Genomic DNA, 22549 nt, shown 5'->3' on the forward strand with positions numbered 1-22549 from the left:
ATTTTTTTAAAAAAGTTCCAGTGTCTTCCTCCTGTACACCATCAGATTGTTTGGGGCATGTGGGGGGCGGGGTGGGAAACACATCATGTCACGTGACTTTGGAGACTGTGGCTGCCTTGGTCTGAGCACTGTGGGAACAGGACCATGCTGACCCCCAGCAGAAGGCCAGCGGCTCTTGCTATAAAGGCTGTGGTCTGCAGAGCCCTGACTCCTGGCAGCCTGGACAGGCTCCCTAACTCACCCTGATGCTGTTCACGATGGCTGCGGTTTTGCTCTCGGCCGCCTCTGGGTTTCCAATGAGGTAATCCCAAGCGCAGAACACCCGCCAGCAGAATGTGTAGTTTTCATTGGAAGCACTGGCGAGGCTCATGCGGGAGTTCTTAGCCATCCTGTACAAGAGGACCAGAGAAAACCATAATTCAAAAAAGACACATGCACCCAAATGTTCACTGCAGCCCCATTCACAATAGCCAGCACATGGAAGCAACCTAAACATCCACCAACAGAGGAATAGATGAACATGTGGTGTATATAAAAATGGAGTATTACTCAACCATAAAAAGAATAATAATGCCATTTGCAGTAACATGGATGCAACCAGAGATCCTCATACTAAGTGAAGTAGGTCAGATAAAGACAAATATCATGTGATATCACTCATGTGTGGAATCTTAAAAAACAAAAAGTCTACAAATGAACTTACCTACAAAACCAAAGCAGAGTTAAGATGTATAACATAAACTTATGGTTACTGGGGGTGGGATAAGGGTGGGGGAGGGATAAACTGGAACATTGGGATTGACACATACATATTGCTGTACATAAAACAGATAATTAATAAGGATCTGCTCCATACCATAGGGAATGCTACTCGATACTCTTTAATGGCCTATGTTCTAAGAGTGAACTTGTGTATATGTAAGCTTCCCCCAGGTGGCGCTAGTGGTAAAGAATCCACTTGCCAATGCAGGAGATGCAAGAGATGTGGGTTCAATCTCTGGGTCAGAAAGATCCCCTGGAGTAGGAAGTGGCAACCCACTCCAGTATTTTTACCTGGAGAAGTCCATGGACAGAGGAGCCTGGTGGGGTACAGTCTATAGGGTCACAGAGAGTCGGACAGGACTGAGCAACTGAGCACATTAGCACACATATATAGGTATAACTGATTCACTTGGCTGTACACCTTAAACTTACACAATATTGAAAAGTCAACTAAATACTAAATATTTAGCCTAGCAGAGCCTAGGCTGGGTTCAGCCCCACTTGTGGCTTGTGTCCTCAACCACCTGCTCTGAACAGTGTGAAAACAGCACGTTCTTGGGTGAGTCCATTGCATAAGCTCTCTCATCACTGGTGGTCAGGAGGTCCCTCTAAGTGTGTGCACTCACTGCACGTGTGCAGCTGTGACTGTGAAACAAAATTCTTTTTTTTAGTAGTCTGATGTTTTTATTGTGTTTTTGCGTAAGTTCTGGCTCGCGAAGGATTGGAAATTTTTAAAAAGATTTAAGAAATCTTTTAAAAGGTTCTTCATCGCAGATCGTTTAAGCAGCACTGTTCTAGAATCATTACAAGTCAGCCATACATATACCATGTAACTATAGGTAGAACCAGTGCAAAATAAAGAACACATTAAAATAAACATTCCAAGTGAAAGCTCAGAAATAACGTATCTTTAACTTAACAATGCTCAAGTACTTAAATGTTCTTATGAGAAAAGCAGTGGTATGGTCTAAGCATGGGAAGTAAAGTAAGTAAAGTCAAGTCGCTCAGTCGTGTCCGACTCTTTGCGACCCCATGGACTATAGCCCACCAGGCTTCTCCATCCATGCGATTTTCCAGTCAAGAATATTGGAGTGGGTTGCCATTTCCTTTTCCATGAAACAAAATTCTTTACTTTGAACTAAATCAGTTCTCCTTGGAGCCCCTGCCCGATGAAGCAACTACCCCACCAAGTGGGAGCCTGTTAGATACCTCTTATACAGGACTTTGCATTAGATGTAAGGCAGGAGTCGCGATTCTGTCCTCAGGAGAAAGTCCTCCTGTTCTTCAGGCCAGAGATCCCCAACTCCTGAGCCATGCACCAGTACTGGTCCGTGGCCTGTTAGGAACCGGGCCGTTCAGGGCAGCAAACGAAACTTCATCTGTACTTCAGCCGCTCCCCATCTCTCTCTCATTACCCCCAGATGGGACTGTCTAGTTACAGGAAAACAAACTCAGGGCTCCTAGAGTGTGCATAATGGCGAGGTATATAATTATTTCATATTACAATGTAATAATAATAGAAATAAAATGCACAATAAAAATAATGCACTTGAATTATCCCCAAACCATCCCCTACCCTCCATGGAAAAATGGTCTTCCATGAAAATGGTCCCCAGGGCCAAAAAAGCCTGCTGCTCTAGAGCTTCTCTCCTCTTAGAAGCTTTTCCCTTTCTGTCTATCCATGTTTCCTGCTCCAGAGTTGACAGCAATTTGTCTCTTAAACTGTAACATCCAGAAAAGGGTTCGTGTTGTAGGTGGGGTCTTGAGGCCCCCCAGAGGCTAAGCTGGAAAGCTTCCTGTGAACTTTCGGCCCTCAAGTCACTCTGCATCTCCCTGTATGTGAGTATGCATGCTCAGTCACTCAGTTGGGTCTGACTCTCTGCAGCTCCACGGACTATAGCCCACTAGGTTCCTCTGTCCATGGAATTTATCCAGGCAAGAATACTGGAGTGGGCTTCCATTTCCTTCTCCAGCGGATCTTCCCAACCCAGAGATGGAACACACATCTCCTGCTTCTTTTGCACTGGCAGGCAGATTCTTTACCACTAGCACCACCTGCTGTTTCTTCTGTTTTATAATAATTTAATTACAACCATAATTATAAACAGAACCTTACATATCAATAAACATATTTCAACAATATTCTTATTGGCTGGTTTTCATCATGTTCCTGTTTTTCTTTAACCTTTTATTGCTTATTGGGGTTTTGGACTGCAAGGAGATCAAACCAGTCCATCCTAAAGGAAATCAGTCCTGAATATTCACTGGAAGGACTGATGCTAAAGCTGAAACTCCAATACTTTGGCCACCTGATGCAAAGAACTGACTCATCGGAAGAGACCCTGATGCTGGGAAAGATTGAGGGCAGGAGGAAAAGGGGACGACAGAGGATGAGATGGTTGGATGGCATCACTGACTTGATGGATATGAATTTGAGCAAGCTCCGGGAGTTGGTGATGGACGGCGAAGCCTGGTGTGGTACAGTCCATGGGGTTGAAAAGAGTTGGACATTAACTGAACTGATAGCAGATTAACAATATTGTGATAGCTTCAGGTGCAGAGTGAAGGGACTCAATCATACATATACGTGTCCACATTTTTGCATGAACTCTTAAGGTCCTCAAGTCACTGCATCTCCCTAGATTTTGTCTGCTTGATGATAATGATGATGATGACCGTTTTATCTTTTTTTATCCTAATCCCTTCTACCTGAACTTTGCTATGATGACACAAGGGGCAGTGTGATGAAGACAAGCTGGTGTGTACACAAGATCGGAGCTTCCCTGGTGGCACTAGTGGTAAAGAATCCGCATGCCAATGCAGGAGGCACAGGTTTAATCCTTGGATTGAAAGATCCGCTGGAGGAGGGAATGGCAATCCCCTCCATTCATGCCTGGAAAATTACAGGAACAGAGTAACCTGATGGGCTATAGGTCATACAGTTGTTGCAGAGTCAGATAGGACTGAGCAAGGACACCAGGCCTAATCTGTAACATGGGCAGATGTATGCCCTGACTTTGCAGGATTAGTGACAAGATGAAATGAGATCATCCACAGCATTTTGGCATGGATTTTGAGGAACTGAACGGACATACTTTTTTAAGAGGATGATGAAGCTGTAAGCAAACACCGCCATCCCCACCAGGAAATAGGCCAAGGGCAGCCGGTAGCCAGCTCTCCCGATCCGTCTCTCCCTGCCATAGTAGCCATAGAAGAGGACTGAGTACTGGAGGTAACCCTGCAGAGAGAGCACTCGATGTCATTTCTGACTCCCAGGTTCTAGAACATTCACAACCCCCTCCCACCTCGAGACAAGAACGTGGCTGGGCCTGAACCTCACCCCCAGAGACCAAACGGTGTCCAGATCTTGGGCAGATGCAATATGCTCCTTGGGGATGGTCTTGCTGGCTGTGCTTCCAAACGGTTGGCCTGCAATGAGCTGGTGACAGAGGAAAGGCAATCACACAGTCCTCTGGAAGAAAAGGGGCCACTGATCTCCATGCACTTGTGAAGATGCTGCACCTACAAGACTCTTAGGAAGTGGATTCTTCACAAGTGGCCAGACTTTCATTTACCTGATTGGGGCCAGTCTGAGTGTGCTCTCTAGTCTGGACATGGCTTCTAAGGGAGGATATTTGAAGCCACTGGGTTTCTATAATGGCATAGGAAATGGTCCCATTTGCTTTGCAAAGATAAAGTTTAGTTGAGAAATAGATTTTACTTTAACACAATGTCTGCACACTGGCCCATAAGCCAAATCCAGCCTAACACTTCCTTTTGTGTGGCCCAAGAGCTAAGGAAAGTTTGAGTGGTGGTGGTTTAGTGGCTAAGTCATATCCAATTCTTTGTGACCCCATGGACTATAGACCCCCAGGCTCCTCTGCCTGTGGGATTTCCCAGGCAAGAATGCTGGAGTAGGTTGCCATTTTCTTCTCTGGAGGATCTTCCCAACTCAGAGATCAACCCCACATCTACTGCTTGACAGTTGGATACTTTACCACTGAACCACCTGGGGAGACCATTGCATATTTTTAAATGGTTGGAAAAGAATCCAAAATTGCTTCCCAGGTGGTTCAGATGGCAAAGAATCTGTCTGCTATACAGGAGACCTGGGTTCAATCCCTGGGTCGGTAAGATCCCCTGGAGAAGGGAATGGCTACCCACTCCAGTATTCTTACCTGGAGAATCCCATGGACAGAGGAGTCTGGGGGCTACAGTCCATGGGGTCGCAAAGAGTCAGACATGACTGAGTGACTCAGCACTCATAAATAAAATTTTATCGGAATGCAGCCACACTTACTAGTGACCTAGGGCTTATCAGTCACGTTTGTATGATGTAGCAGATTTAAGAAGCCCACAAAGACTGAAATATTTACTATCTGGCCCTTTACTGAAAAAAGGTCACCAAGCCCTGTTTGGACACATAGATTATCCTTCCCACCAGGATAATGAGTGTGCCTGTCTTACGCTACAGCTCTAAACATCTCTTCTTTATAACAAACGGCACTTTAAACTCTCCTGATATAGTTCTTACCTCTGGAAGAACAATAAAAGCACCTGTCATAATCGTGAGCACAATATTGATCCCAAATAACCATCTCAAGAATATGAAATAAGAGGCAACACCAGATCCAAAATGACCTAAAGAAAAACAAGGTAAGGAGCACAGTTTAAAGAAAATTCTCCCAGTGTAAGAAGTTCTCTGTAAAGCAACACTTATTTTTTTTTTTTTCTTACATCAGCAGGACATTGACTAAGAATGCAATAATGTCCCTATCAGGGTCTTGACCCATGATGATCATTCAGAAGGATTAACACATTCCTTTATATCTACCAGTTACATACATACATCCTTAATCCCTAATGTCACACTTTCCCTCATGTCATATGGATCTAAAATGCTTTTTATCAGATTTACATTTCATCTACGTTCAGAAATATCAGCCTCTTTTGAGGATTTAAAAGATTTCTTTTTCATTTTGCATAGTTTGGAAAATTCCAAGGATATTGTAAGGATTCTTTTGTCTTAATTTCAAAAGAAATAACAGCATGTTAGATGTTAACATTAGGTGAAAGTGGTCAAAGGGGTTATTAGAATTCTCCTTGCCACTTTTCCATACATCTAAACTTATTCTAAAATAAAAAAGGACATTTAAAAACAAATTTCTGGGACTTCCTTGATGGTCTAGTGGTTAAGACTCCCTGCTTCTACTGCAGGTGGCCCGCAGGTGGACCACTCCCTGGTCCTGGAACTGAGGTTCCTGCGTGCCCCACAGCATAGCCGAAAAATGACTAAAAACAAATTTCTACTGAGAAAACAAGGGGGCTTAGAGGAGGTTTGATGGGGATGTAGGTGACACTTCTGATGACTTTCTGGAGCAGGTGGACTTGTATCACACTTTGGAAAAGTAGCATCTTGAAATTTTATTTCAAATATATCTTATGTTTCATAATAAGTAGTAAAACACAAAGAAAGCCAAAAAAAGTCACTTACTCCAAGGCTACTAAATTAAAATCACTACTACAATTACTTTATAGTAAATTTTTAGTGGAACCATCCATTGTCATCCTATATGTGTATTTTTTGGTATAAAACTGCCATGTCTCTACATATCCAGGGTTAACAATCTATTATGAACATTTTCTCATACAAAATGTTTCCCTATAAAATGAATTTTATTGTTCCATAATTTATTTAACTTAAACTCAACTCCCTGACTTTTTGGAAGTTTCTAACTTTTCACTAGGTAGAGTATTTGCTAGCATAAATGATTCTGCAGAAATCAGTTTCTAAGGTCAGATTTCCTAGAATCAGAGCCTGAGAAGTCCTGGGTGTTCTTTGGAAGGAATGATGCTAAAGCTGAAACTCCAGTACTTTGGCCACCTCATGTGAAGAGCTGACTCATTAGAAAAGACTGATGCTGGGAGGGATTGGGGGCAGGAGGAAAAGAGGACGACAGAGGATGAGATGGCTGGATGGCATCACCGACTCGATGGATGTGAGTTTGAGTGAACTCCAGGAGTTGGTGATGGACAGGGAGGCCTGGCATGCTGCAATTCATGGGGTCGCAAAGAGTCGGAAATGACTGAGCGACTGAACTGAACTGAACTAAACTGAACATGATTTATATCCCAAAGAAAGGGAATGCCAAAGAATGTTCAAACTACCGCACAATTTCACTCATCTCACATGCTAGCAAAGTAATGCTCAAAATTCTCCAAGCCAGGCTTCAACAGTACATGAACCATGAACTTCCAGATGTTCAAGCTGGATTTAGAAAAGGCGGAGGAACCAAAGATCAAATTGCCAACATCTGTTGGATAATCGAAAAAGCAAGAGAGTTCTAGAAAAACATCTACTTCTGCTTTATTGACTATACCAAAGCCTTTGACTGTGTGGATTACAACAACTGTGGAAAATTCTTAAAGAGAAGGAAATACCAGACCACCTGACCTGACTCCTGAGAAACCTGTATGCAGGTCAGGTAGCAACAGTTAAAATTGGACATAAAACAACAGATTGGCTCCAAATCGGGGAAGGAGTATGTCAAGGCTGTATATTTTCACCCTGCTTATTTAACTTAAGTGCAGAGTATATCATGTGAAGTGCTGGGCTGGATGAAGCACAAGCTGGAGTCAAGATAACCGGAAAAATATCAATAACCTCAGATATGCAGATGACACCACCCTTATGGCAGAAAGAGAAGAACTAAAGAGACTCTTGATGAAAGCGAAAGAGGGTGAAAAGTTAGCTTAAAACTCAACATTCAGAAAACTAAGATATGGCATCTGGTTCCATCACTTCATGGCAAATAGATGGGGAAGCAGTGAGAGGTTTTCTTTTTTTTTGACTCCAAAATCACTGCAGACGGTGAGTGCTGCCATTAAATTAAAAGACGCTTGCTCCTTGGAAGAAAAGCTATGACCAACCTAGACAGCCTATTAAAAAGCAGAGATATTACTTTACCAAAAAAGGTCCATCTAGTCAAAGCTATGGTTTTTCCAGTAGTCATGTATGGATGTGAGAGTTGAACTATCAAGAAAGCTGAGCGCTGAAGTGTTGATGTTTTGAACTGTGGTATTGGAGAAGGCTCTTGAGAGTCCCTCGGACTGCAAAGAGATCCAACTAGTCCATCCTAAAGGAAAGCAGTCCTGAATATTCATTGGAAAGACTGATGCTAAAGCTGAAACTCCAATACTTTGGCCACCTGATGGGAAGAACTGACTCACTGGAAAAGACCCTGATGCTGGGAAAGATTGAAGGCAGAAGGAGAAGGGGACGACAGAGGATGAGATAGTGGGATGGCATCACTGACTTGATGGACATGAGTTTGAGCAAGCTCTAGGTGTTGGTGATGGACAGGGAAGCCTGGCATGCTGCAGTCCATGGGGTGGCAAAGAGTCGGACATGACTGATCGACTGAACTGAACTGAACACAATATATTGAGGAAGCAATCTCAAGAGAAAGTGGGTCAGAGGAGGTCAGGGGAAAGAGCTGAGCAAAAATGTGGTCTCAACTTGAACCTGGCTTAGCCTAATCCCATGGGGAGCTCTGGAGGGCAAGTTTCATCATAGTGTTGGTTCCACTTTGAACAAGAAGCTAGACTTGAATACCCCTTAGTCATCACCTGTAGGCTCTCCAGTGGGGCTGGGGGAGCAGGTGATGTCTGCCCAACATCTGGAACAATGTGGGCCAAGACTAATCCTCGAGAGAAGGGAGCGGCCAGAAGTCATAGCAGCCAGTGCTCAGAACAGCTGAAAAAGGGTGGACCAGACAAGTAAAGGGATCTGGGAAGGGAATCAAGTGTGTTTGATTTTGTTGTGGCTACTCTTTTCTCTGGTTGTTAGGGAATAGAAGGGTTCTATCAAACAGTATAAAGATTTTGAAGATGTTTGGTTCAAATTACCACTTTCCCCTAGAAATAGCATCCCAATTGACATTTCTACCACTGGTATGAAAGGGATTAATATCACTTAAATGTTAAAAATGCTTTTCCCCTCCTCAATTTGTAATCTAACTTTTACCTCTATTTTTTATGTACATAAAATTTCTTTTATGTGTAGTTAAATATAACAGTATGTTCCTGGGTGATTCCTTCTTTACTTTCAGAATTTGACAGGCTTCCATTCTCACATCACAGTACTTGTATTTCTTTTTATTCCCTCATGGTTTCCTATTTAAATCAAATCCCTTATGATTATACAGTGGAAGTGACAAACAGATCCAAGGGATTAGATCTGATAGACAAAGTGCCTGAAGAACTACGGATGGAGGTTTGTGACACTGTACAGGAGACAGTGATGAAGACCATACCCAAGAAAAAGAAATACAAAAAGGCAAAATGGTTGTCTGAGGAGGCCTTACAAATAGCTGTGAAAAGAAAAGAAGTGAAAGGCAAAGGAGAAAAGGAAAAATATACCCATTTGAATGCAAAGTTCCAAAGAAGAGCAAGAAGATATAAGAAAGTCTTCCTCAGTGATCAATGCAAAGAAATAGAGGAAAACAATAGAATGGGAAAGACTGGAGATCTCTTCAAGAAAATTAGAGATACCAAAGGAACGTTTCATGCAAAGATAGGCACAATAAAGGACAGAAATGGTATGGACCTAACAGAAGCAGAAGATATTAAGAAGAAGAGGTGGCAAGAATACACAGAAGAACTGTACAAAAAAATATCTTCATGACCCAGATAAGCATGATGGTGTGATCACTCACCAAGAGCCAGACATCCTGGAATGCAAAGTCAAGTGGGCCTTAGGAAACATGACTACGAACAAAGCTAGTGGAGGTGATGGAATTGCAGTTGAGCTATTTCAAATCCTGAAAGATGATGTTGTGAAAGTGCTGCACTCAATATGCCAGCAAATTTGGAAAACTCAGCAGTGGCCACAGGACTGGAAAACGTCAGTTTTCATTCCAATCCCAAGGAAAGGCAATGCCAAAGAATGTTCAGACTACTGAAGAACTGCACTCATCTCACATGCTAGCAAAGTAATGCTCAAAATTCTCCTACCCAGGCTTCAACAGTACATGAACCATGAACTTCCAGATTTCAAGCTGGATTTAGAAAAGGCAGAGGAACCAGAAATCAAATTGCCAACATCCGTTGCATCATCAAAAAGGCAAGAGAGTTCTAGAAAATCATCTACTTCTGCTTTACTGATTATGCCAAAGCCTTTGACTGTGTGGATCACAATAAACTGTGGAAAATTCTTCAAGAGATGGGAATACCAGATCACCTGACCTGACTTCTGAGAAATCTGTATGCAGGTCAAGAAGAAACAGTTAGAACTGGACATAGAAAAACAGACTAGTTCCAAATAGGGAAAGGAGTAAGTCAAGGCTGCATATTGTCACCCTGCTTATTTAACTTATATGCAGAGTACATCATGAGAAATGCTGGGCTGGATGAAGCACAAGCTTCAATCAAGATTACTGATTATATATATATATGTATATAATATATATACAATATATATTATACAATATACAATATTATATAATATTGTATATTATATAAGGCATGAACTGACAGAGAACTGACAGAGCTCCAGAGGAATGTGGGGCTGTTTTTATCCTGGGAGGTGGCAGAGACAAACACTATGTCTCCCACCTCTATAGACCCCTGGGCAGCCTCAGTCAGCACTGTGTGTACAAGGGCCCTGACTGCCCAGTGTAGGAACCAGTTCACCCCAGACCCATCTCAGACCTCACTGCTGGCTGCCCACCAGCACCACCTCCCACCCTACTCCTCCAAGCGCCAGCACTTACTTTCGATTTTCTTTATCCTCATTTCCCAGGGGATGAAGATGACCACGAAGTTACAAGCCAGGCGAGCAAACTTCCGCCACAGCTAGAGAGAAGGGAGCAGGATTAGAGGACTTGACATTCATGATGGTGGCAGTGATTGTGTGGAGCCCAGGTCCTACATGGGGGTGAGGCTCCCAGCGGGCATGCTCAGTCGCTCAGCTGTGTCCGACTTTTCAAGCCGGTGATCTGTAGCCACCAGGATCCTCTGTCCATGGGATTCTCTAGGCAAGAATACTGGAGTGGGTTGCCATTCCCTTTTCCAGGGGATCATCCCGGCCCAGGAATCAAATCCAGGTCTCTTTCATTGCAGGCAGACTGTACCATCTGGGCCACCAGGGAAGACTTTTAAGAGCAAAGTGAACACAAAATTAAGCAAAACCAAGGAAGAAATGGGTCCTAATTTCAGGCCTGGGTTATTGAGATTTGGTAAGGCTTCTAAGATCATTGGGAACAGATGTGTACTAACAACATGTATCATAGCTTATGAACAATCTGTCCATCCAGAGTGTGTACTGACCACCTACATTGTGTTTCCAATACCTCGGATACAAATCATGAGCAAGATGTGTGAGGTATCAGCTGGTATGGAGTTTGCATCCAGGTAGAAGGGAGGAAACAACGAAGAATTCAACTCATTAGAACTGGGGGATAGCTTTTTGAAACAAAGGGTCAAGGAAGGTCTATCTGGGGAGGTCATACATGAGCTGAGATGTGAATGAAAATTAATCAATAGTTCAAAAAATAATTAGTCCTTAGAGGAGCTACCAGAAAGGGAGAATAGCTAGGAGAAGCCTGTGGGTTAGCATTAGCTGGGCATTTTACAGGAAAGAATAAGAAGAAAGGAATGAGAGGAGGTCAAAATGTAGGAAATGGCTGATCTGGTGGGTCAGAGGAAGGAGTCTGGATTTAATTCTGAATGCAATGTATATACAATGTACATTAATGTATGTAAGATGGACTATCACTCAGCCATTAAAAGGAACAAAATTGGGTCATTTGGAGATATGTGGATGGACCTAAAGTCTGTCATATAGAGGGAAGTAAGTCAGAAAGAAAGTACATCAAGGCTGTATTTTGTCACCCTGCTTATTTAACTTATATGCAGAGTACATCAAAAGAAATGCTGGGCTGGAAGAAGCACAAGCTGCAATCAAGATTACTGGGAGAAATATCAATAACCTCTATGCAGATGACACCAGCCTTATGGCAGAAAGCAAAGAACTAAAGAGCCTCTTGATGAAAGTGAAAGAGGAGAGTGAAAAAGTTGGCTTGAAACTCAACATTCAGAAAACTAAGAACATGGCATCTGGTCCCATCACTTCATGGCAAATAGATGGGGAAACAGTGGAAACAGTGTCAGACTTTATTTTGGGCTCCAAAATCACTGCATATGGTGACTGAAGCCATGAAATGAAAAGACGCTTACTCCTTAGAAGAAAAGCTGTGACCAACCTAGACAGCATATTAAAAAGCATAGACGTTACTTTGCCAACAAATGTCTGTCTACTCAAGGCTATGGTTTTTCCAGTGGTCATGTATGGATGTGAGAGTTGTAGTATAAAGAAAGCTGAGCACCGAAGAATTGATGTTTTTGAACTGTGGTGTTGGAGAAGACTCTTGAGAGTCCCTTGGACTGCAAGGAGATCCAACCAGTCAATCCTAAAGGAAATCAGTTCTGAATATTCATTGGAAGGACCGATGTTGAAGCTGAAACTCCAATACTTTGGTCACCTGATGTGAAGAACTGATTCATTGGAAAAGACCCTGATGCTGGGAAAGATTGAAGGCAGGAGGAGAAGGGGAGGACAGAGAATAAAATGGTTGGATGGCATCACTGACTTAATGGACATGAGTTTGAGCAAGCTCTGGGAGTTGGTGATGGACAGGAAGGCCTGGCATGCTGCAGTCCATGGGGTCGCAAAGAATCAGACACAACTAAGCAACTGAACTGAATCAGCAAAAGAAAAGCAAATATCATATACTAATGCATATGTATGGAATCTAGAAAAATGGTACAGATGAACCTATTTCCCAGGCAGAAATATAGACATACTTGTAGAGAAGGGACATGTGGACATGGCGGGGGGAGATGGGTGGGACAAACTGGGAGACTGGGATTGATATATATATACTACCATGCATAAAATAGGTAGCTAGTGAGAAGACGTTGTATAGCACAGGGGGTTCAACCTGGTGCTCTGTGATGACCCGAGAGGAGGGATAAGGGTGGATGGGAGGGGATATATATACACATATATAGTTGATTCACTTTGTTGTACAGCAGAAATTAATACAACATTGTAAAGCAATTATATTCCAATAAAAAAGACACAATCATTGATCACTATCATATGAGATATAAGAATGAATAAAGTTAACCCCGAAAAAAAAAGGGGTAGAGAAATGATGTTATGAATGAGGAGGGGAAGAACCAAAGTGTCAGAATGAAAAAATCTGCTGTCTTCATAGTGGATGGTAAATGCTTTTGGAAAACAGTTGATTAATATTTATCAAGAACCAAAAAACATGGATCATCCTTTTTTCTACAGAGGTCATAGTTTTGACATGTAGCCTAGAAAAAAGACTTTTAAAAGACTGGAAAAGCCATCTGTACAAAGACAATCTTTGCAGGTCTGTTTACACTAATGAAAAATTAGAAGCTATTTAAATATCACCAGCGGGCAAGTAACTAATTAAATTAACATACATCTTCCTGATGGAATATTACAGAGTCATCGAAAACAATAAGTACAAAAACATGGTGAAAAATAAAACAGCAACATGGAGAAAAATCCTTGTTATGGTGTTACCTGAAAAAAAGAAAGCAAGACAAAAGTATTTGTATACTATAATTACTCTGGGGCTTCCCTGGTGGCTCAGATGGTAAAGAATTCACCTGCCAATGCAGGAACAGTGGGTTCAATCCCTGGGTTGGGAAGATCCCCTGGAGAAGGAAATGGCAACCCACTCCAATATTCTTGCCTGGGAAATTCCATGGACAGAAGACCCTGGTGGCCACAGTCTATGGGACTGCAAAGAGTTGGACACGAGTTAGTGACTAAACAATAACAACACAATTAGTCTGATGTGAAAATTATATATCCAATGACTGAAATGTGAAGTTTAAAGAAAGATACTAGCAAAGCAGTAAAAGTTACTCTTATCTACTTTATCCCCCACCAAAAGATACTATGGAAAGTAGAGGATTAGAGTGGAAGAAATAATTTTTTTCATTGTTTTTGAAGTATTTATGAAAATTATTGGAATGTCTTTATTAATAGATACTTTCATGTATACTAAAGTTCAATGGTCAGTAACTGGATAGGAAAAGTAACAAGCAATAATCTAGCACTGTATTATAAAGTGAGCATTGGAATACGCCTGCAACTTTCTTATTAGATGAAATACAGTGCAGAAAACCCACACATGTAAGTGGGCTTCACTTGGGAAAGAGGCCAGATCATTCTCCCAAGGGAAGATCTCCTTTTTCTGATGAGTTGGGCTTCCTCCGGGAAGCATAATTTGTTAAGTGACGTCACTGGGACTTCAAATGCAAGTTTTGGGAAACTCGGACCTTCGAGCTCACCATACTGTTCAACAACTATTAATGAGGGACGTTTATAACCCATATAGTACAGCAAGTGCAAGGTTAATTACAACTGCCTGGGCTAGGGGACCAGAGGAAGAGTGGGCACCTGCGTGTGTATGCTCTTTACCTCGGCACCCGCCGCTTGGTAGCCTCGAGTCCTGGTCAACCGCCCTTCAAACTTCAGCACAATATCCTTTGCTCGCCTGAGAAAAGAACAAAAACATGGTGGTGAGCACAAGTTTATCACCCGGGTAATCTCAGCAACACATGTGAATGTGCAGTAGGAATAGATAGCCAAACAGTGGAGAAGAGATGCGCTTATGCAAATCTTGCGTTTTCTAACTTTTGACAACCAGTTGTTGTTCAGTCTCTAAGTCGTGTCTGACTCTTCGAGACCCCAAGGACTGCAGCATGCCAGGCTCCCCTGTACTGCACTATCTCCCAGAGTTCACTCAGACTCAGGTCCATTGAGTCGGTGATGCCATCCAAACATCTCATCCTCTGCCACACCCTTTCCCTCCTGCCCTCAATCTTTCCAGTCAGTTGTAGATCAAACCAGTCAATCCTAAAAGAAATAAACCTGAATATTCATTGGAAGGACTGAAGCTGAAGCTGAAGCTCCAGTACTTTGGCCACCTGGTGAGAACAGCTGACTCACTGGAAAAGACCTTGTTGCTGAGGAAGACTGAAGGCAAAAGGAGAAGAGGGTGGCAGAGGATAAGATAGTTAGATGGCATCACCAATTCAATGGACATAAATTTGAGCAAACTCTGGGAGACAGTGGAGGACAGAAGAGCCTGGTGTGCTGCAGTCCATGAGTCACGTCAAACGTTACTTAACGACTGAACACCAACAACAGACGGGGCCTATATCAGCGAAAATAATAATTCATTTCATTTCATTCATTCATTATAAAATTTTAGGTCAATTTTTTTCTTTTCTGATTGGGATATAGGTGCTTTATGATGTTGTGTTAGTTTCTGCTGTTCAATGATGTGAATCAGCTGTATGCATACATATATCCCTTCCCTCTTATACCTCCCTCCACATCCCCATCCGACCCCTCTAGGTCATCACAGAGCACCCAGCTGAGCTCTGTGTTACAGCAGTGGAGCTTCCCACTAGATATCTTTTTACACATGGTAGTGTATGCTATTCTCCCAATTCATTCATTACATTTTCCATGCAAGCGACTTTCTGCATACCTGTTTAGGTCAAGTACAGTGGAACACAGAGGTGCATAAAATACAGTTGTTCCCCTGGAATAGCCCATTAGCTAATAAGGATGACAGAACTGAAGCAACCATGGGAGAGGGTGGGTGTGTAAGGACTGAGTAGGGGGCCAAGGCAGCAGTGAGCCAGGCTGGGACCTGGGACCCTTTCCTGTAGTGTGTGCACCTGGACACACCTCCCAGGCAACAAAATACAAAGAAACTAAAAAGAACTGCCTGCACGCACAGTTGAGGCAAATTATGGACAATAAGATAAAAAGAGACCAAAACCCAAACTGTCACTTCTGAAGAGTCAGGAACAAAAGCAGGGTACTATGCATGCCCCCTGCACACAGCACCACCTCAGGGTGGGCAGACCACCTAAGCCACCCCTCCAGCCTGACCCCTGAACACACCCTACCCTCACTGCATGTAAGGAACAAACTTGTACACCCCACCCTGCTTCAATGAGCTGGCAAACAAGGGAACCTGTTATCTGTTCTTGTTCCTCCCTGCTGCAGCAGGGACCCCAATAAAGCCTCGTCTGAATTTCTTGTCTGACCTCTGGTTAATTTCTATTGATTAAGGAGGCCAACAGCCAGTTGTGGACGTGACTGGTGATGGAAGCAAGGTCCGATGCTATAAAGAGCAATATTACATAGGAACCTGGAATGTTAGATCCATGAATAAAGCAAATTGGAAGTGATCAAACAGGAGATGGCAAGAGTGAACATCAACATTTTAGGAATCAGTGAACTAAAATGGACTAGAATGGGTGAATTGAACTCAGATGACCATTATATCTACTACTGTGGGCAAGAATCCATTAGAAGAAATGCAGTGGCCATCATAGTCAACAAAAGCATCCAAAATGCAGTACTTGGATGCAGTCTCAAAACTGACAGAATGATCTCTGTTTGTTTCCAAGGCAAACCATCCAATATCACGTTAATCCACGTCTATGCCCTGACCAGTAATGCTGAAGAAGCTGAAGTTGAACAGTTCTATGAAGACCTATAAGACCTTTTAGAACTAACACTCCAAAAAAGATGTCCTTTTCATTAGAGGGGACTGGAATGCAAAAGTAGGAAGTCAAGTAACACCTGGAGTAACAGGCAAATTTGGCCTTGGAGTACAGAATGAAGCAGGGCAAAGGTTAATAGAGTTTTGCCAACAGAACACACTGGTCATAGCAAACACCCTCTTCCAACAATACTAGAGAAGACTCTACACATGGACATCACCAGATGGCCAACACCAAAATCAGATTGATTATATTTTTTGCAGCCAAACATGGAGAAGCTCTATACAGTCAGCAAAACAAGACTGGGAGCTGACTGTGGCTCAGATCATGAACTCTTTATTACCAAATTCCGGCTTAAATTGAAGAAAGTAGGGAAAACCACTAGACCATTCAGGTATGACCTAAATCAAATCCTTTACGATTAGGCAGTGGAATAGATTTAAGGGCCTAGATCTGATAGATAGAGTGTCTGATGAACTATGAACGAACATTCGTGATATTGTACAGGAGACAGGGATCAAGACCATCCCCAAGAAAAAGAAAAGCAGAAAAGCAAATGGCTGTCTGAGGAGGCCTTACAAATAGCCGTGAAAAGAAGAGAAGTGAAAAGCGAAGGAGAAAAGGAAAGATATACCCATCTGAATGCAGAGTTCCAAAGAATAACAAAGAGAGATAAGAAAGTCTTCCTCAGTGATCAGTGCAAAGAAATAGAGGAAAACAACAGAATGGGAAAGACTAGAGATCTCTTCAAGAAAATTAGAGATACCAAGAGAACATTTCATGCAAAGACGGGCACAATAAAGGACCAAAATGGTATGGACCTAACAGAAGCAGAAGATATTAAGAAGAGGTGACAAGAATACACAGAAGAACTGTACAAAAAAGATCTTCACAACCCAGATAATCACGATGGTGTGATCACTCACCTAGAGCCAGATATCCTGGAATGTGAAGTCAAGTGGGCCTTAGGAAGCATCACTATGAACAAAGCTAGTGGAGGTGATGGAATTCCAGTTGAGCTATTTCAAATCCTAAAAGATGATGCTGTGAAAGTGCTGCACTCAATATGCCAGCAAATTTGGAAAACTCAGCAGTGGCCACAGGACTGGAAAAGGTCAGTTTTCATTCCAACCACAAAGAAAAGCAGTGCTAAAGAATGCTCAAACTACCACGCAATTGCACTCATCTCACATGCTAGTAAAGTAATGCTCAAAATTCTCCAAGCCAGGCTTCAGCAATCCGTGAACCATGAACTTCCAGATGTTCAAGCTGGTTTTAGAATAGGCAGAGGAACCAGAGATTAAATTGCCAACATCCATTGGATCATTGAAAAAGCAAGAGAGTTCCAGAAAAACATCTATTTCTGCTTTATTGACTATGCCAAAGCCTTTGACTGTGTGGATCACAATAAACTGTGGAAAATTCTGAAAGAGATGAGAATACCAGACCACCTGACCTGCCTCCTGAGAAATCTGTATGCAGGTCAGGAAGCAACAGTTTGAACTGGACATGGAACAATAGACTGGTTCCAAATAGGAAAAAGAGTACGTCAAGACTGTATATTGTCACCCTGCTTATTTAATTTATATGCAGAGTACATCATGAGAAACGCTGGGCTGGATGAAGCACAAGTTGGAATCAAGATTGCCAGGAGAAACATCAATAACCTCAAATATGCAGATGACACCACCCTTATGGCAGAAAGTGAAGAAGAACAAAAGAGCCTCTTGATAAAGTGAAAGAGGAGAGTGAAAAAGTTGGCTTCAAACTCAACATTCAGAGAACTAAGATCATGGCATCCGGTCCCATCATTTCATGGCAAATAGATGGGGAAAGAGTGGAAACAGTGGCAGACTTTATTTTGGGGGGCTCGAAAATCACTGCAGATGGTGACTGCAGCCATGAAATTAAAAGACACTTGCTCCTTGGAAGGAAAGTTATGACCAACTTAGACAGCATATTAAAAAGCAGACACATTACTTTGCCAACAAAGGTCCGTCTAGTCAAGGCTATGGTTTTTCCAGTAGTCATGTATGGATGTGAGATTTGGACTGTGAAGAAAGCTGAGTGCCAAAGAATTGATGCTTTTGAACTGTGGTGTTGGAAAAGACTCTTGAGAGTCCCTTGGACTACAAGGAGATCCAACTAGTCCATTCTAAAGGAGATCAGTCCTGAGTGTTCATTGGAAGAACTGATGTTGAAACTGAAACCTCAATATTTTGGCCACCTGATGCGAAGAGCTGACTCATTTGAAAAGACCCTGATGCTGGGATATATCGAAGGCAGGAGGAGAAGGGGATGACAGAGGATGAGATGGTTGGATGGCATCACCGACTCAACGGACATGAGTTTGGGTAAACTCTGGGAGCTGGTGATGGACAGGGAGGCCTGGCGTGCTATGGTCCATGGGGTTACAAAGAGTTGGACACGACTGAGCGACTGAACTGAACTGAAGGATGCCAAGAACCCTGGTCAGTAACAGCAGTGGGGACAGTTCCTAACCCAGGCCTCGTCACAGCCCAGCCTCTCTACAGGTAACAAATACATGCTCTGTCCTCCCAGATAGGTGGCTGTAGGTCCAAACCCAAGGCTGGAGTTCCCTGATTTCTCTGCCTCAGCAACACTCCCTCGGCCCAGAGCAGTCAGGGTCCACTGCTCTCTCTGCCTTCCATAGATCTGGTGAGTCTCCGCAGGTCCAATTACTGGAGTAATGCTCCAGTAGTTTCTCAAGGTAATTGGGAGGAGACAGGTGACAGGGAGGAGACAGGTGACAGGGGATGACAAATGCAGGTCTTGAAGGGCGAGCTGTTCTCCGAGAGATTGATGGCTGGCCTGGGCCTCCCTGGTATCGGCGTCTCAGAGCCCTGGCTACACTTACGGAGGAACGCCTGGTTCATTCCTTGAATCCTGACTGAAAAGTTATCATTTGCTTTGCTCTCCCCGCAGGTTAAAAAAGACTCACCCTCTTACAGTTCAGATAATCATTAATCATCAGAGTTTCTGTATGCTTTTCAAAATTCTGATAGAATACATGACTTAGATTTTTTTTTTTTTTGATGTGGACCATTTTTTAAAACTTTATTAATATGTTACAATATTGCTTCTGTTTGGGGGTTTTTTTTGGCCCCAATGCAGTGGGATCTTCGCTCCTTGACCAGGGAAGGAACCCACAGCCTCTGCTTGGAAGGCAAAGTCCCAGCCACTGGACCACCAGTCAAGTCCCTACACGACCCTTTGTGTTTTTTTGAAATAGAGTTGATTTCTGGAGAAGGCCTTGGCAACCCTCTCCAGTATTCTTGCCTGGAGAATCCCATGGACAGAGGAGCCTAGCAGGCTACAGTTCTTGAGGTCACAAAGAGTCAAACAGGGCTGAAGCAGATTAGCACACACGCTCTTGCAATAACCACCTGGTGCTATTGGGGCCCTTACCTCAGCGCCCTCAGCTTCTGCCCCATGGTCCAGGGTCGACAGCGAATGTTTGCCATGAGATCTTTCTGGAACTGTATGTTCTGAAAGATTTGTTCTGGATCATGGCTGTCCCCCGTTTCATCCGCAGTAAAGCTGTCCTCCAAGTTGCTGAATGGATCAGGGCATTAAGGAGGAAATCGGATTAGTAGAATTACTTCCCGCCAAGATTTTGCCCTGGGTAAGTTCAGCCTCTTGCTCTCTGGGGGTCATCTGTATGAAGCTGGTGTGTGTGGAAGAAGAGGAGAGGGATCTGGGGTGTTGGAGAGAGAATCCAGTAGTGTTAGCAGCCACTGGAACACATTCACTGACTTTGATGGGTCAGTGAAAAACAAAAGCTTCGAAGGATAAAAGATGCTATCAGAAGCTGTCGTCAAAGGAACCAAGAAAGTACTTATGTAGGATTCCTGAAGAGCAGCATCTTTGGTGGCAAAGCATAAAGAAAGGACTCCTCCTGCCCCCTAATTCTGGATGTAAAATAAATAAAAACCAAACTATCTCATCTAGAGAGCACCCCCAGGCCGCACTCCTGCTTGGATTCATTTGAAATCTGAGATAAGGATGGGAAACAGGCAGCCGTTTCTGTGAACAAATTAGCTAAACAAATTTACACAGGCAAATATTTCAGGATATTAGTTACTCTCTAAGGAGAACAACTTTCCAAAGTGTAGCAACATTTATTCCCAGTGAAAATGAATACACTAATTCTAATGCAAATTGTTTTCTGTAATGTTACATATTTTTTATCTATTGGAATATAATTGCTTTACAATGTTGTGTTAGTTTTGTAACTGGGAAAGGTTAATTTTGAATTTATGTTGGAACTGCCTCTGTGACTTTAACCCTTTTTTGTTATTAAACATACATAATGGCCTGCCTGAGCCGCCCACCTGTGAAAGACTGCAAGGAAGTGAAACTAACACATCCCCCTGCCTGAGGCTTGCCATTCTAGAGGATATTTGTAAGGATTGAAGTCTTTTTACTTTTGTTTCCTCACTTCCCCCCATCTCTGATCAAGGAAAGGACCTGGCAACCAAGTCGTAACTAGATGGTTATTTTGAGGCACTAGCCTGCCATCTTCTCCGATAGCCCACTCTCCTCAGTTAAAATCTGTTCCTTGCCTCAACCCCTCCTCTCTCAGATTCATTGGGCTGGCGTTTGGCAAGCAGAGTCAGCTTGGACTCCATAACGGTTTCTGCTCTACAATGAAGTGAATCAGCTTAAAGTATAGAATATATCCCCTCCCCATTGGACCGTGCCCCGTGCCCCCGGCCCCAACCCACCCATCCTTGTAGATCATCACAGAGCACCTGAGCTGAGCTTCCTGTGCTTAATTCAAAAGGACACATGTACCGTAAAGCAACTTTTCAGGAGGGGATAAAGAGTATTGTGCTATGGCTATTTCTTCAAGGAAGCACTTAAAGGTAAGGGGAAATAATTCCTTTGTTTTTTCTAATTCAGGTTGTTTTTACTTACTCCAAGGAGAATTTTCTCCAGCTTCTCTGAATTTATGGAGGTTTTAATATATCTTTGTAAATGTTTAACAAATTCAAGTAACACTCCCCCACTTCTAACTAGTCTATATTCCAACAGAAACCTCATTTATTATGACAGATGTATTGTCTGTTACTCTCGATACATCAGCTCTCTCTTGATATTGCTGATGGAGTAAAAGAGAAGAGAAAACAGATAAAGCACGACTGTGGGTTTGGCCAGCAATAAAGGCAGGTTGGGGTATAAGCTTTTTGATGCTGATCAGAAGCAGGTAGACACTACCCTCTGTGCCCATGGCTGAGGCTGTCTTCCTTGACGGATGAAGACCTGGATAAAGGAGTTTCTGAGCTTATTCTGAAGGAGAACCCAGGAAGATGGGCACTTGGTCCTCTGGAGAGATGCAAGCAAGGGGGACCCAGGCTTTTCCTCCTCACACACCTGCCTTCACTGCACAGTGGATGGGCGGGACGGCTCACCTGAGCAGCAGGGACTCCTGATAGAAGTAGTGCTGGTTGGCATTTCTCCGGATGCTTCTAAAACGCTGGGATGCCTTCGGTGGTTTCATGGGAGCCAGCTGGCTGCCAGGGATCAGGAGAGGTGGGCAGGGCGCTGAGAAGCAGGCAGGCAGGAGTCTGCTGTGCGAGTTGCTCTGCCCTCCAGTTCTCAGGAGCAGGACTGTGCGTCTGCAGTGATGCTGTGAGCAGAGAAGCCAGGAAGCCACTCATGCATATGCATGTTAAGGTGGCTGTAGCAGCAGAGACTGGCTGGAGTTAAGACAGCCAAAGGCAAGAGGCTTGACCAGGTGATCTAAGACCACTTGGTGCTGCCCAAATAATCACGTGGGTGACCCCTTGTGCCAGAAAGGGCTCTGCTGTTTGCAAAGCACTTTATATCTGTTACCATGACTGGTGTTCAGAAAATATTTAGGGAGGATGCAAGGCATAGCTTGTTTGTTTAGTTTTTTAATTATCAATAAAAAAGTTTAGAGACAGTAAGAATCTTGTCGTGTCCATGTAATGGGAAAAATAAATCTGACTCCATATTAAATCATTTCTTTTATTTTAACCTTTGTATTCTATTGTGTTAAGAATGTTGCCTATAGCTTGAAATACACAGGAGAGCCCATTCTCAAGGCTCTGACCTTTAAGGGTGTAACACTTTTCCATTCCTATAGAGATGAAAAGTTGCAGAA

At 43.0% G+C, this 22549-nt stretch overlaps 1 protein-coding gene across 1 annotated transcript in view; it reads right to left on the bottom strand.

Annotated features, from left to right (window-relative positions):
• TMC3 (transmembrane channel like 3) overlaps nt 1-21989 on the bottom strand; it is a 53444-nt gene extending 31455 nt beyond the window's left edge. The window contains exons 1-8 of the mRNA XM_070775994.1: nt 21834-21989; nt 19828-19974; nt 14291-14366; nt 10536-10617; nt 5297-5403; nt 4103-4201; nt 3858-4000; nt 242-389 (exon numbers count right to left, since the gene is read on the bottom strand). Of these exons, the coding sequence (XP_070632095.1) occupies nt 242-389; nt 3858-4000; nt 4103-4201; nt 5297-5403; nt 10536-10617; nt 14291-14366; nt 19828-19974; nt 21834-21922 (891 nt within the window). The 5' untranslated portion in view covers nt 21923-21989. The remainder of the gene's footprint in view (nt 1-241; nt 390-3857; nt 4001-4102; nt 4202-5296; nt 5404-10535; nt 10618-14290; nt 14367-19827; nt 19975-21833) is intronic.
• Between the last annotated feature and the right edge of the window lie 560 nt (nt 21990-22549).

This window comes from Bos indicus, chromosome 21 (assembly GCF_029378745.1).
Source record: "Bos indicus isolate NIAB-ARS_2022 breed Sahiwal x Tharparkar chromosome 21, NIAB-ARS_B.indTharparkar_mat_pri_1.0, whole genome shotgun sequence".
NCBI lineage: Eukaryota > Metazoa > Chordata > Mammalia > Artiodactyla > Bovidae > Bos > Bos indicus.